At 28.2% G+C, this 15,083-nt stretch overlaps 1 protein-coding gene across 7 annotated transcripts in view; it reads right to left on the bottom strand.

Moving 5' to 3' along the window:
- LOC149889916 (protein white-like) overlaps window positions 1–11,936 on the bottom strand; it is a 66,137-nt gene extending 54,201 nt beyond the window's left edge. For 4 of the 7 annotated variants that reach the window (XR_016451690.1, XM_090084773.1, XM_090084774.1 and 1 more), the window contains exon 1: window positions 11,648–11,936. Coding sequence is in view for 3 of the 7 variants with exons in the window: in XM_090084773.1 (XP_089940899.1) it covers window positions 11,648–11,734 (87 nt within the window). In the remaining 4 variants the exon portion in view is untranslated. Of the gene's footprint in view, window positions 94–11,647 lie in introns of those variants that run through there. The other 3 variants (XM_090084779.1, XM_090084777.1, XM_090084775.1) reach the window with 3 other exon arrangements.
- Between the last annotated feature and the right edge of the window lie 3,147 nt (window positions 11,937–15,083).

The raw sequence follows: 15,083 nt of genomic DNA, 5'->3' as shown, positions 1-15,083 counted from the left end.
AATTTTTTTTATCAGGGGCCAATGCTATAAACATAAAAAACGAAGTTTTTTCCGTAAAACACGAAGTTTTTACCGTAAAAAGCGAAGAAAAAAAAAGTCCATTGCTATAAACATTCAAAAAATTCCGTTTTTAAGATAAAAACTTCGCTATTAAATCCAATGGTATAAACGAACAAGGGAATCGCCTTTTCAGATAAAAAATGCGTTTTTTCGAAAAAAAACTTCAGATAGATTTTTGATCTCAATTTTAGATATTTCCTTCGTGATTTTTGGCGGCCATTGTTGGAACAACGTTAGCGCTTCAAAATCATTGAACATTCTTTGTTTGTGTTTTTATGTAGATATTTTATAGATAAAGCTGAAAAGGATTTTAGTAATTCCATAATAAACTAATTACTTAAAATATGCATTTAAATCGATTATTCAGTTCCTTGTTGTGTCGACAAATATGCCATATAATACACAAATACACAACAAAATAAAATGCTGTCTAAAGAACTAAAATGATACCAGCAATAAAGATCAGAGAAAACAAAGAGGTTCTTCTTGGGAACTTAGTATGTTGTAATTATATATATATAGCATATGTATAATTACATGTATATATATACATACTTTAAATAAAAATATGTATATATATACATGTAATTATACATATGCTATATATTACATACTTATACTATATTAACATAATATAAGTATGTAATCAATCAATCATATATTTCTAACTAAAGATTTTACATTCAAGTTTACACACAAATAGTTATAAACTAATGTGAAGTAGACTACTAATAGTGCTGATGATATATTACAAGGGTTATAATAATGGCAATTTAATCATTATACTCAAAAACAGTAGCAATAGCAGAGATATATTACAATATATAAAATTAACAATTATAAAATGATGTAATCTATAGTATATATCAATTTTATATATATATATATATATATATATATATATATATATATATATATATATATATATATATATATATATATATATATATATATATATATAATATATATATGCTTTCAATAGTTTTATTAACTTAATACATTGAAAATAGCTTCTCCTACACTGTGTATAATACGATAAATTGTGTTGGTAGAGATTCCATGACAGTCTCTGAGAAAATGAAAAAAGACATTTGTGCCAATAAAATGAAGAAATATCATTATCTGGAAATGTACTGAAATGCTTTTATTTCGCTTAGTATAATGTTGCAAACCATCTTTAAGCCTAGTTTCTAAAAATCTAATAAAGCTCTTGGGACTCGATACTGCTCTCGAAAAACGTTGTCAGAAACATCTTCGTTAAAAAAGCGGCCATTTAAACTAAAATGAAATTGAAGAACAAAACAAAAATATAATTTCTGCGCCTATTTAGTATGATTTCTGATTTTATTCGATAAAACATCAAAATTTATTAATTTTAAGCGATGTTTTAAACACCAACCTCTCGAGGCAATCGGTGGCGAAGCTCATTTTCTGCAACTTCGAAATCTAAGTCTTCATCCGAAAAAATTAAATCCATGTTCCTATTTTAATTTTACACAGTTTTTTTAAACACCAAATAATAGAATGTAAAAATATTTATAAAAATAGAATAGACAGCACAGCCTACTTTATAACTAATAAAATTTGTTAAGTAGGCCTACTTAATAAAAATTAAAAAAAAAAAATTGTTGTTATCAATGACGTAAACGGATAAAAAAAGTTGGTGAATTTTAGTGACGTTATTACGTCATTCGGCCATTGCTATAAAGCATAAAACGTATATATACGTTTTATGCTTTATAGCAATGGCCGAAAAAATAACAAACAGCGATAAATTCTTCGAGATTACGAACTTTTTTTCGTACGTGAAAAGTTGCGTTTTTACGAAAGATTTTTTTTCTCGAAAAAAACTTCGAATTGTTTATAGCATTGGCCCCAGGTTGATTTTATACATTAACAATTATCTAAGAATTGTTGAGGAATAGCGTAACAAGAAGCCCTTGATTGCTTTGATTATTGTTTGACTTCTAATGTTGTCAATCATAAAATCCAATAAAATCTTTTGCCGAAAGTTAATCTGTTGATTATTCTTGTTAATGATTTGGCCAAACTGTCTAATGATATCAGCTTTAAATTGACCTGCATGTTATAGTTGTCAACAAAATCCTGTAACATGTTCACTCTATTGTTATAACACTTCAGCTGTTACTTTTGATTTCAGTCTAGACTTTCCCTTTAACGCATCAGAAATCTTGTGAAAGACTGTTATGGAGTCCGCAAACGATTGGAGTAATCATAAAAATAATAGTTGAGCTTCCATGCAAGAGCCATGTTAAAACCATGTATTACAGCATCCAATTCTGTCAAACTTATGTAGACTTGATCTCATCCCTAGATCCTCCTAGCCTCAAGGAAAACCATTAGCGTTTCAAAACAATTTTAAACTTCACATCAGAATGTTGTAGACTTTAAATCACTTGATTGCTCTGTTCTACTGACAATACCTGACCAGTATTTTTTTCTTTGATTGACCATCTTTATTTAACACTGGATATTGATGGTGGTTATATTGAATGGTATTCAAAAACCCTATTCCTATGAAGTTTATTTATCTTTCAAACTTATTTGATAAGTAAATATTTGGAAAAATAAGAAAGATTTATTTTTGTAGTAACTAATGGGACACAGGGTAAATGATCAGTATGTAACACAATTGAATAAAAAGTTGAACATATGAAGACATTTTAATAATTGAAGTTCACTTAAAGGATGATTAGAAAATACAAGTTGAACCAATTATCTAACATGGTTTTAATTAAAATTATTATAAATATTATAATTAAAAACTAATTATGCTCCCAAAAAATTAAATACCAATATAATTAGGAAGCCATCATGATCACAAACTAAATTAAAGTCAAGTTATTTAAACTTAAAAAAATCTCCCAGTAGAAGTTTCCGGCGCTACTGTAGTTTCTCCCCCCCCTCCTCCTCCCCTCCCCTCCCCTCCCCCCTTTTTTTTATGATTGATTTTAAAGTATTATAACGAATGTGTTATAACAAAATGAAATTATTGGAAGATTTCAAATAAAGGTTTTCAATTGAAATTAATGGAAGATTTCAAAAAAAGAGAATGTAGACAAATTGATAATTATTATCGTATTGTACGCTGGTTTTTTTATGAAGAAAACGGTTTGAGGGTTACATTTATAAAATACTACATGTGATAAAACAATTATGAACTAAATTTCAAAATTCCTTCGTTTAGGAAACAAAACTATTGAATTCTTTTTTAAAATTTATTACAAAAGTACTCTACTTGCATTATAGTTTATTCTTTAATAAACCAAAAAAACGGCTTTTTTCATAGTCACAAAAAATTGCGCAAGATAAAAATACTTTAACGACTTTTTTTAACATAAGAACCATGCAACTAATTAGTTGCTTTTGTAAGCTAAAAGATCATTAACTTTTTATTCTCAAATGGCGAATATAAGGGTTTTAAATGGGATTTTTTACAACTTTGACTTAGAGCACTTTCCGTTGATTTTCAGGTCTATGTTTTTATATTTTTCTGAATCAGCATAAAATTCTCTATCATAATCAATTATAAAAAAAGGAGGGGGGGGGGGGAGAGGAGAAACTGCAGTAGCGCCGAAGTTTCCGTTCATAACAGTGCACAGTGGGCCAGAATTCACTTTTACTGGACAAAATTCGTAACTAATTTAATATTAGAGCTATATTCGCTTAAATTAGTTTGAGTACTAATATATCTGCGCTTTTTATGAAGGTAATATTTTTTCGCGACAATTTAAATCACCAGTAAAAAATGGCTTTTTTCCCGGTTTCACTTTCTACAAATTCCAGTAAAAAAAATATTATTTTCAGTAGAAAATAATTAATCTCCGGTAAGTAAATAAACCGCCAGTAATTAATTTTATTTCCGGTAGATTATACTTTTTTTCAGTAATTTAATATTAGTTCTAGTAATATATATATATATATATATATATATATATATATATATATATATATATATATATATATATATATATATATATATATATATATATATATATATATATATACATATATATATATATATATATATATATATATATATATATATATATATATATATATATATATATATATATATATATATATATCTCAAACGCAACTGGGCGCTACTGCAGTTTCTCCCACCCCCCTTTTATTTTATTTTTGATTATGATAGAGAATTTTATGCTGAAAATTAACGGAAAGTGCTCTATTTCGAAGTCAAAGTTGAAAAAAATCCCACTAAAAACTAGGGTTGTTCGCCGTAAAAAAAAACTTGCGAAAATTTCGCATTTTTATCTTCCGTATTTCAAGTTGCTATTGCGAAAGTTGTTCTTGCGCAAATTCACCTTCCGTAATGCGTTATACGAAAAAAATAAATAATAATTATTCCGCAATAACTCTTTACGAAAAGAAACTTGCGAAACAAATCATTTCGAAAGAATACTTGCGAAACAGTTCCTTACGGAAGGAGCGTTTCGGAATGTGCACTTACGGAATAGACTCGAAAGAATTCATTAAACTGTTATACACAAAAATATTATTATTTATTATTTAAGTAATGTTGTTAAATGATTCTTCAATAGTTTTTACATATATATCTGTATATGTATATATATATATATATATATATATATATATATATATATATATATATATATATATATATATACATATGTGTATATATATGTGTATATATATATATACATATGTGTGTATATATATGTGTATATATATATATATACATATGTGTATATATATACATATGTGTATATATATATACATATGTGTATATATATATATGTGTGTATATATGTATATATATATATATATATATATATATATATATATATATTAATATATATATATATATATATATATATATATATATATATATACACACAGATATATATATATACACTGGCGAGCAAAAAAAAGTGAACAGCGACTGCTTACGCATAAAATGAAAGAGCTCTGGTCAGAAACTCATACAAGCTTGTTTATTTTTGTTCGTACTATCAAAGAATTTACGTTTATCTTTCAAAGAAAGATGAAATTAAATTTCAACATGACAATGCTCCTTGCCATACGTCTAAACAAGTTAAAAAATGGCTCAAGGATAACAATATCTTCCTTTTTGAAAATTGGCCTGCCCAAAGTCCAGACCTTAATCCCATTGAAAATTTGTGGGACTATATGGATAAAGAGGTCCATAAAAATAATATTTCATCTTTGGATGATCTTTGGGCAGCCATAAAACAAGTTTGGGTTACGATACCAGACCGTTTGATAGCAAATTTAATTGAGTCGATGCCGCGTCGATTAAATGAAGTGATGAAAAATGGTGGTGGCCACACAAAATATTAATTTTTTTTTTCAAAATGAGTCGTATATATGTGTATGTATATGTATTTAATATAAGCGATATGTTATATTTTATGTATTATATTTTTAATTGATTAATAATACATAATTTACTGAAAAATTGTACTGTTCACTTTTTTTTGCTTGCCAGTGTATATATGTATATAAATATATATACATATATATATATATATATATATATATATATATATATATATATATATATATATATATATATATATATATATACATATATATATACATATATATATACATACAGTGACCTAGAAGGATTAAGAACGTTAGGACGGGGTATGGCGGTCTTGAAACAGAATATAAGGGGGCCTAACGTAGCTAAAATTTTTAAATTTTAGCTGCGTTAGGCCCCCTTATATTCTATTATTAAATATATTAAATATATTATAATAATTAGTATTTTAGTTACCTAGTTAATTATACGTATTTGATTCATAAAACGTAATTAAATATTTAGTGTTTTTCTGTTAAGAACCGTTTCGCGAGTTGCGGTGCGAAAGAGTTTCGTTTCGAAAGAAATTTGGTTTTTTATCATTATTTCAAAAAATAAAACCTTAAAATGTTCATATGTTGCAATACTGAAGATAAAATTTGATTATAAACCTTTTGGTATATAAAAATTTTATTTTTTACAATTATATCCGTTTGGCCGACAAAATTTTGTTATAGACTTCAAAACGTCGTTTAGCGAAAGAGCTCGTTCCGCAAGTGCGACTTCCGTAAGCGCTACTTTCGTATGTAGCAAAATAGTTTTATTTCGCAATTCAACTTGCGAAAGGCGACATTTCGTAAGTAGCATTTGCGAAATGAACATCAACGGTTTTTTTTGTTTCGTAAAATTCGGTACGAAAAAAAAAAATTCCTGATTCTCAATATCCTTCCGCAAGAATTTTATTTTTCCGGAATTGCACGAAATATTGCGGTTAACAACCCTACTAAAAACCCTAATATTCGCCATTTTTTTTTCAAAACGCTTTCATTTTTAACGAAGATTAATTACCGTTACATTGCGCAATAAAAAGACATGGTTTCCATCAGCCTTTGCATTATTATTTATAAGTGTTATAACGAAAGTGTAATAAACGAAATGAAATTAATGGAAGACTTCAAATAAAAGTTGAACGTAGAATGTGGGAATGTAGACAAATTGATGAATAATTATTATTGTATTGTACGCTGGTTTTTTTTATTAAAAAAAACGGTATAAAGTTGACATTTTCTAAATTTTACATGTGATAAAACAACTATGAACTAGGTTTCAAAAGTTTTTCTTTAAGGAAACAAAACTGTTGAAATCTTTTTTAAAATTTATTACAAAAGTATATTACTTGCAATATAGTTTATTCTCTAATAAATCAAAAAACGGCTATTTTCATTGCCACAAAAAATTGCGCAAGAAACATACTTTAACGACTTTTTTTAACGTAAAAACCATGCTATTAATGTTTTGCTTTTGTCAGCTAAAAGATCATACTTAGTATTTTCAAAATGGCGAATATTAGGGTTTTTAGTGGGATTTTTTACAACTTTGACTTCGAATTAGAGCACTTTCCGTTAATTTTCAGGTCCATGTTTTTATATTTTTCTGAATCAGCATAAAATTCTCTATCATAATCAAAAATAAAAAAAAAAAAGGGGGGGGGGGGGAGAAACTGCAGTAGCGCCCACAACTGAATAATATTCGCTCTGCCATGAGAAACGTAGAGTGCCAACGAGTTTTCACATCTTGAATCAAATGAAGTATGTGATTTTTTTCGACACCTTGTCGTATTTGACTTTCCTCTAATCATTAAGTTAAGAAGAATGATTGAAAGATGTAACAATTTTCCTGCACTTAGTTAATGTTCTTGCAATAAAAAAGAATTTAGACGAACTATCTTTTTCACCTTCTTCAACTAAATCTATGACATTTTTAACAACTAATTGCAAAACATGTCCCATGCATCTTATTGGTTGAATGTTTAAACAAACTTTTAAAGAGTTTAGAGAGTTGCGTACGTTACTGGCGTTGTCTGATACTATACTCATTATTTTATCATCCACTTTAAACTTTTCTACGATTTTTAGCAAATCCTCTTTTAAATTATCTGCATCATGGCGGCCATTAAGGTATGCAAAGCCCAAACAAAAACTGATGAAATTTGTTTTGTCAGAAATGAAATGTGCAGTTGCAGATATGTAACATCCGTCAGTAGTAATAGATAAAACTTTAATTGATAATAATTTTGATTTCAAAAGTTCAACTTTTTCTCGATATAAATCAGTTAAAAGAGATCTTAACTTTTTTCGGCAAGGCACTTTATACTTTGGATTTAAACACAAAACAAATTCTTTAAGTGCATTACTTTCTACCAACATAAATGGAAGACAACAGGCAATAATGAAAATTAAAAGAGCTCTATCAATCTTATCGCTAACTTCTTTTGACAAGCCACTCATAGTTCGTTTTTTTTTTCGGGGTTATTATTTCGTGATCATGTTCAAGATGGTAATCTAATATACTCTTTGATGTTTTACATGAGTACTTTTTAGGTCTGTTACTATTACATTGATTGCATTTCCATTTTGATGTTTCCTCCTCGATTGAGTAATATTCGTATGTAGTTTTAGCTGCTTCTTCAATGGACTGAGTATCAACTTCAATTTCTGTTTGACCGGATGAAAAACTTGAACTTGTTTCGCTATCGTTATGATTTTCAGGGTTTTGTTCATCTATAGTCTTTCTTTTATCCAATCTTTTCTTTAAATCAGATATTGGAGCAGCATATTCAATTGGAGAAAACGTATTATTGTTCGACATTAAAGTTTAAAAATGCAATTTCTTAAAGTAAATTTAAATATATTTTTGAGAATAACGGTTTATCTAATATATAGCGGGAAACCATTACTTTGAGGTGTCAGTTAAGACATTCCTTAAATTTTGTTGTGTTGAGAGATTATATGAACATAATATGAATTAAGACAAATAAATCAACTTAAAGACATTCATTAAAATTTATTGTTTTTAAGAAATTCAAAATACGTAATATAATTTGTGACAATTAGGTAATAAAAATGTTTTGTTTGTACCTCGTATTCCCCCAAATTTTCTTTTATTGAATTAAATAAAAATTGGTTTGTTAGTAGAACAACTCCGCCAAAAACAGCTGATATTTTATACCGAATACATAATTAGTTATTAGCATTTTTAATAATAATTAAAAAAAAAAAACAAAATTGTGAGTTGAACAAGATATATATTCAATTACACAATATAGAAATAATAAAAAACATTAATTGCGTAACAATTACAATCATATTGTCGTCACTGTAAAAACTGCGTTTTATGAGTGTAGAACGAAATAAATTAGGTATTATTACCTCAAAAAATGATTGCTGGTATTATATAAAAGAAATCCGAAAAAGCTTCTGCATACAACACCTTTCAAAAATATGGCACCATTTTTTTTTCTAACAGTTTATGATTCATTTTAATTAGAAATTGAAAAAATCCAGATTTAAACCGCTTTTCATTGAAAGTTAAAACAAGTACTTAGTAATAACGGGGGAGGGGGGGGGGGGAGTAATTGGATACAGATTTATTACTATTACAAAATCCCAAGTGTATATCTCGCAAACTTGAGAAAAAAAAGTCTTCTCTAAAAACTTGAAAAACTCTGAAAATCGACTTTGAAAAATATGCCCTGGAGATCTAAATTGTAACTAACAGCAATTTGTTATTAAAAAAATGGCGCTCAAACCACTTCACAACTAACACATAACAAGATTTTAAAAGAGTATTTTTTGGGTAAAAGTAACAATATATTTTTTGCAAATTAAAAAGTTAGTCGACTAAATTTAGTTAGACTAAAAAGTTTGTCGGGTAATTTTAGTTACGGTTTTTTTAGTTAAGTTAGTTACAATTTTTAGTTTTGGTCACAACACTAAAAATTATGAATGTCTAAGTTTAATAAAGCCATATCTAAATAACTATTGTAACAAGTATTTTGTATATAAAAGTTTAATGTTATAATATATATGTCGCCTGGACTACTAATACTTGTTAGTAATTAAGTTACTACAAGTGTTAATAATTAAAATTAAAAGTAATTAAATTACTGTTAGTGTTAGTAATTAAATTACTAACAACTACCGAAAATATGTTGTTGCTATGCTATGCAAAGTAAGGTATCCATAGAAACCAAAAAAAATCAACATCATAAGAATTGTGAATCTCATTTTAATACATACCCCCAATATTGTGTACTTAGCGCAAGTAAAATACAACGTTAATGTAAAAACGAGTTGTTGCTATGCAAAATTTAGTACCATAGCAACCAAGTTAAAACATAAAATCTGAACGGGGATTTAAGGGGACGAACAATCAATTAAAACTTGATTGAAGCATCATAAAGGTCAAATAAATATAAGACAACACATGGCGAATTGTGGTAATTATTAGTTATAGTGCGGCAACAAATAAATTTGATCTGATTTTCAAAGTATAACTGAGATAACATGCTATGACAAATTTATTACACACATTGGTTTTTCTTATCTCCAAATACTCTAGAATAACATGTACTAATTTTTTGTTTCAAAAACGTAGATGTAATTGAAATATAACACAACGTTGATGTCACCGTTAATTTAAAGTATTGTTTTTTGTTTTGTATAGCTTAAAACTTTACCGCGTTTTGTGATTTTCTGGGTCGATTTTGAATGTCAGACAATAATATTGTGAGCTGGACGTTCTTGTGAGATATAAAATACTGGCATTATGACCGAAATCATGAAAACTGTATGAATTCAATCAAAATGCATATTGGATTGCAAAGAAATGTATGCCTGGGGAAGATGGGAAGAGGGGGAGTGGTTTAAGGCATTCTGGGTCCCCGCGTCAAGTCGGCCCCTGCCTAAACGATTTACAATCATAGCAGTAGTGCAAAGATTTTGTTTTCTTTGTTCAGGAAAAGCAGGGAAGGTTTTTTAATATGGGATCCAAAAAGGGCTTTTGATCAAAGCCAATCACGTTTCACGTTGGCGACGTTTTTTAAATTCTCATGAGGACCGAAAATAGAATTGTCATCAATCACAATCTGTAGGGTATGGAAAAAAGTTCTCGCAGTTTCAATGAATATATTTTAAGTTCTTTCACCAATATTTTTTTGATGTTGTTATCATCATAACTTATATTTATTGGTTTTTTATCAGATTTACATTCTGAACTTTCCAGTTGAAATAGTTTTTTTTTAATTTTTCAAAAAACCTAATTTCGATGCAGAAAGAACAAAATGGAAGGGAAAAAAATGAATTTTAGTTCGAGATTCAGCACTTGAAAAAAAAATTATGTTTAGATATATCAGACGCAAAATAATTCTAAAGTATAAATATTTAAGAAATATTTTTCCTCAAGTTTGTTTAATTGCGATTGATTAAAATAACAGTGTAAGTTATAGCTACATCCACATTGAACACTTTTTTCTTAATTTGAAAGTATCGCTAGCATTTTAAAATTATTATTTATCACAGATTGCATAGTGGGTATGAAATTACAAATAGTATGGCAAGTACGACAAACTATAGCAAGATGCTTTTTAGATATTAAAACAATATACTGATGAAAAAATTATTACAGAATAAAGAATTATTACAGAATAAAGAATTATTACAGGATAATGAATTATTACAGAAGAAATACGCTATAAAAAATTTTTAAATCCTTTAAATTGCATCTTTGTTAACATCTGACTAAAATTTTGGACAAAAGATTTTGGTGGTAGTTTGAATATGATTTATTGATTTGAGCTTCAAAGATTTATAATAGAACACTTATAATTTTATTGTTAGTTTTATAGGCTCTTTGTACGTATACCGTTTATTATTATTTTTTAATCTCCCCAAACCATGCTTTTATGTGATATTTGGCTAAGAAATTTGGTTAAAATGCTGCAGCTAACAAGAAAAGTTCTTGAGCATAGTTTTGATGCCAACTTAAGCAATTTGTATTTGTAATTAAATTTTATTTAAAATTTAAAGTATACTTAAATATAAATTTATTTGAATTCAACCATTGTTTTCTCCTGCATATAGGTTTTAAATAATGTTTACAAAATCTTGTTTTTATAGAATTTAATTTAACTTTTGAATTCTTTAACTATTTTAAAAAGAGTTCGTTAACAATTAAAATGAAATAAAGTGGACATACGGTTTGATTATGCGCCACTTGATTGTCGAATACTTCGGTTGCTTTTGAATTTATGTACACTTCACTTATTGCGGGATCCGCGGACATTTCCAACTTTATTAAAAGAAAGCAGAGTTAGTTCATGCTTTCATATAAATATTAACGAAATAATTTCTAAATAAGCTCTAAAAACTAAAGATTTCTTAAAATGTTTTTTAACTCCATAAACTCTATGAAATTTAATCATCTTCAAACTTTTTTACGCGTTTTAATCAACTTAATGCAAAATATCAGTTTAAAAAACACTATCAACTCTTTTTTTTTTTTAAGTCGCTTTTAAACTCCTTTTATATTACCATAAATTGAGTAACATAAAATGATTAACATAATTAATTAGGAGCAAAAGCTTTGTCTTTTATCCAAATTAATTTTTTGAATTATAAAAATAATCTAAATGTGCGTAAGGTATGTTTGTTATAGCTCTTTGACAAACGTTAATACGGTATTTGTTTGGTTGAAATAAATTATAATAAATTATTATAAGAAATTAAGTTTAAACTGAAGCGCAATAAGAAAAACTCCTTGATTGCCAATTTCGTTGCCAAAACTTTTAAAATGTTAAGAGAAGCCACAAATTTTTATTCCCCTCTCATAACAAATTTTGGTTTAAGATACACAGCTGATGTACTTTATTAGCTGAATATGATATATTTGCTTTACCTATATTGTATTATACAACGTTTTTCATAAATTTAGACGCACTCATTTTTTTTAGTTTTACTCATTTTATATGTAAGAAAATACTTGAAATAAAAATAAAATAAAAGTGCTACCGCTATGTTTGATATATAATTAAATAGAGGAAGTGAAACTATTATAGAGTACCTTACAGGATGTTTACTACTCATTCTATACCAATTTACACAAAAAAGTTAATTGATAAGCTTAATTTTATTTTATTCATAAATTTAGACGCACAATCAAAAAAGTCTTATATCTCGTTAATTGATAGTTAATAAGAAGTTTTTTTCCCATATTTCTCATTAATACGCCTAAATTAATTAATTTTGTTAAAAAACCTTAAATAAATATGACTTACCTGGAATTAGTTAATCATTATTTAATAAATAAACAAAAGTTAAGTTAGTTTTGCACTAAAAAGACGCGAAAAATGGGTAAAAGACGTATCACTCAAGGTGAAAGATGGCAAATTATTGCTCACATCAAAGAAGGAACCAAAAGTAATAGAGAAATCGCCAGGTTAATTGGAGTTTCTGAGAAATGCGTTCGGACAACGAAGCAAAACTTTCTTCACATAGGTGGTGCCAGCGAGAAAACGAGGCCAGGTAGACCCTTGTCAACCACCAGAAATGACGATAGTGCCCTTATTAGAGCAGACAGAGCTAATCCAAGAATTAGTTACAAAGAATTGACCACAGAATTCAATACAACGCGAAATACATCAAACCACAGTCCGCCGAATACTTATCAAATGTAAGATTGGAGTCTACTCTGCTTTGAAGAAAACACTCTTGCGTCCGTATGATAAACAAAGGCAACTAAAATGGTGTCGTGAAAGAAGGTATTAGACAATAGAACAATGGAAAAACATTATGTGGAGTGATGAGAGTAACTTTGAGCTTATCAATCGCAAATCTAACAAAGCAGTCAAAAGAATGGCTAACGAAAAGTATTACGCCAGGTACATTAGACCGACTGTACAAAGTGGAGGAGGCTCGATAGGAATCTGATCATGTTTCAATTACAAAGGTGTTGGTATATACCAAACATACACCGGAAGAATCAACTCCAGAAAATACGTAGAAGTACTGGAAAACAACCTAATTCCATCAGCTGACCTGCTTATGCTCAATGATAAACCATGGAAACTTCAACAAGATGGAGCTACTGCACATACTGCATACTATACAAAGGAGTGGTTCAACAATAATAATATCAAGACAATACCGTGGCCTCCATACTCACCTGATTTGAACCCGGTTGAAAACATTTGGGCTTGGATTGACCGTGAATTGGCAAAGGTTCAAATTTCCACACTTGGCCAGCTGAAGGACGTCCTTAAGGAGACCTGGTATAGGGTCCCAGAAGCGATGTGCAAAAATCTTGTTCAGTCTATGCCTAGAAGAGTTTTTAGTTGTATTAAAGCAAATGGTGGATACACAAAATATTAATTGGTTCATAAATTACGCCTCCTAATGTATCGTGCGTCTAAATTTATGGATAATTTTTTTTGTCTTATCTTTTTAGTACCATGTAGTTGTACCTAATTATTACTTAGTATTTGTATTTTTTTGTAAAATTTTTTTAAATTTTGTATTCTGTATGTATTTATCTAATAAATAGAAAAAAAACTAAACCGAAATCTTTTTTCGGTATTGTTTAATCGTTTAAAAACTAAAAGTTTCTATTCTCAAATGTGAGTGCGTCTAAATTTATGAAAACGACTATATTACATTTAAAAATTAAATGCACTTCTTTAAATATAGACATTATGTTCAGGTATGCCTTTAGGTATTCGGTGTCTGTCCATGGTGAGGTTTTTTTCTTCAACGTCTTAGTTGGGAATCAAATTAACATCATACAAATCTTTTTCAGTTTCTCGATCCAATTAATGTTCTTCATATTTCCCTTAATCAAGGTGATAGGATACAGGATTTAGTTTTAGGAAGCACAAATGAGACAGGGTTAGGGTGAAGGGGATGCGTGCCAATAAATTCAATAAATCATCAAGCTAATTATGTTGGTGGTATGAGGAGGGAGATTTAAATCAAAAACATTGATCGGAAAAGACGTACACAAGATGGCACGTCAACTCTTCATAGAAATAAATTATAAAGCGAAAAGAATTAAATTAAAAACAACTGAGAAAAGATGTGGAGACTTATTCAATCTCCCATGTCATCACCAACGATAAAACGGAAAGAAGAAAAGTTAAAGGACAACTGGGAAAAGATGTAAACACGAAGGCTCATAAACGGTGAAGCAAAAAGAATAAAAGAAAGAACAATGACCGGGAGAAGGCTTATACATGATAATTCATCAACCTATCACGTAAGTAAATGATAATACGGAAAGAAAAAGAGTTAAAAACTACTAGAAAATAACGTAAACACGAAGAATCATCAAGTGACTATATAATTAAATGATAAATAGGTATCGCAACGGAAAACAACCAAAAACTATAAAAAAAAAAAAAGCTCAAAAAAAAAAATGTTTTACGAGAGGAGGAGGAGGACGGAAATTTAAAGAGAAGTAAGAATTTATGAGAGTTTTTAAGAAATTTTTTTAGAAGAATTTTAAAGAGAGAAAATTTTTGCGATTGAAAAATACTTTAATAAACAAGCAGCTTTATAAGTGAATAAAAGAGAAAAAGTTGAAGAAATTTTCGAAAATCAAAAGAAGTAAAGAATTAAATCGAAATCAAAAGAAATATTGA

This window comes from Hydra viridissima, unplaced genomic scaffold, assembly GCF_058129835.1.
Source record: "Hydra viridissima isolate aposymbiotic clone 2 unplaced genomic scaffold, HvirCarnegie_v1 scaffold_4, whole genome shotgun sequence".
In the NCBI taxonomy this organism is placed as follows: domain Eukaryota; kingdom Metazoa; phylum Cnidaria; class Hydrozoa; order Anthoathecata; family Hydridae; genus Hydra; species Hydra viridissima.
The sequence above is the reverse complement of the archived record's forward strand: the minus strand, read 5'-3'. Positions and strand labels throughout refer to the sequence as shown.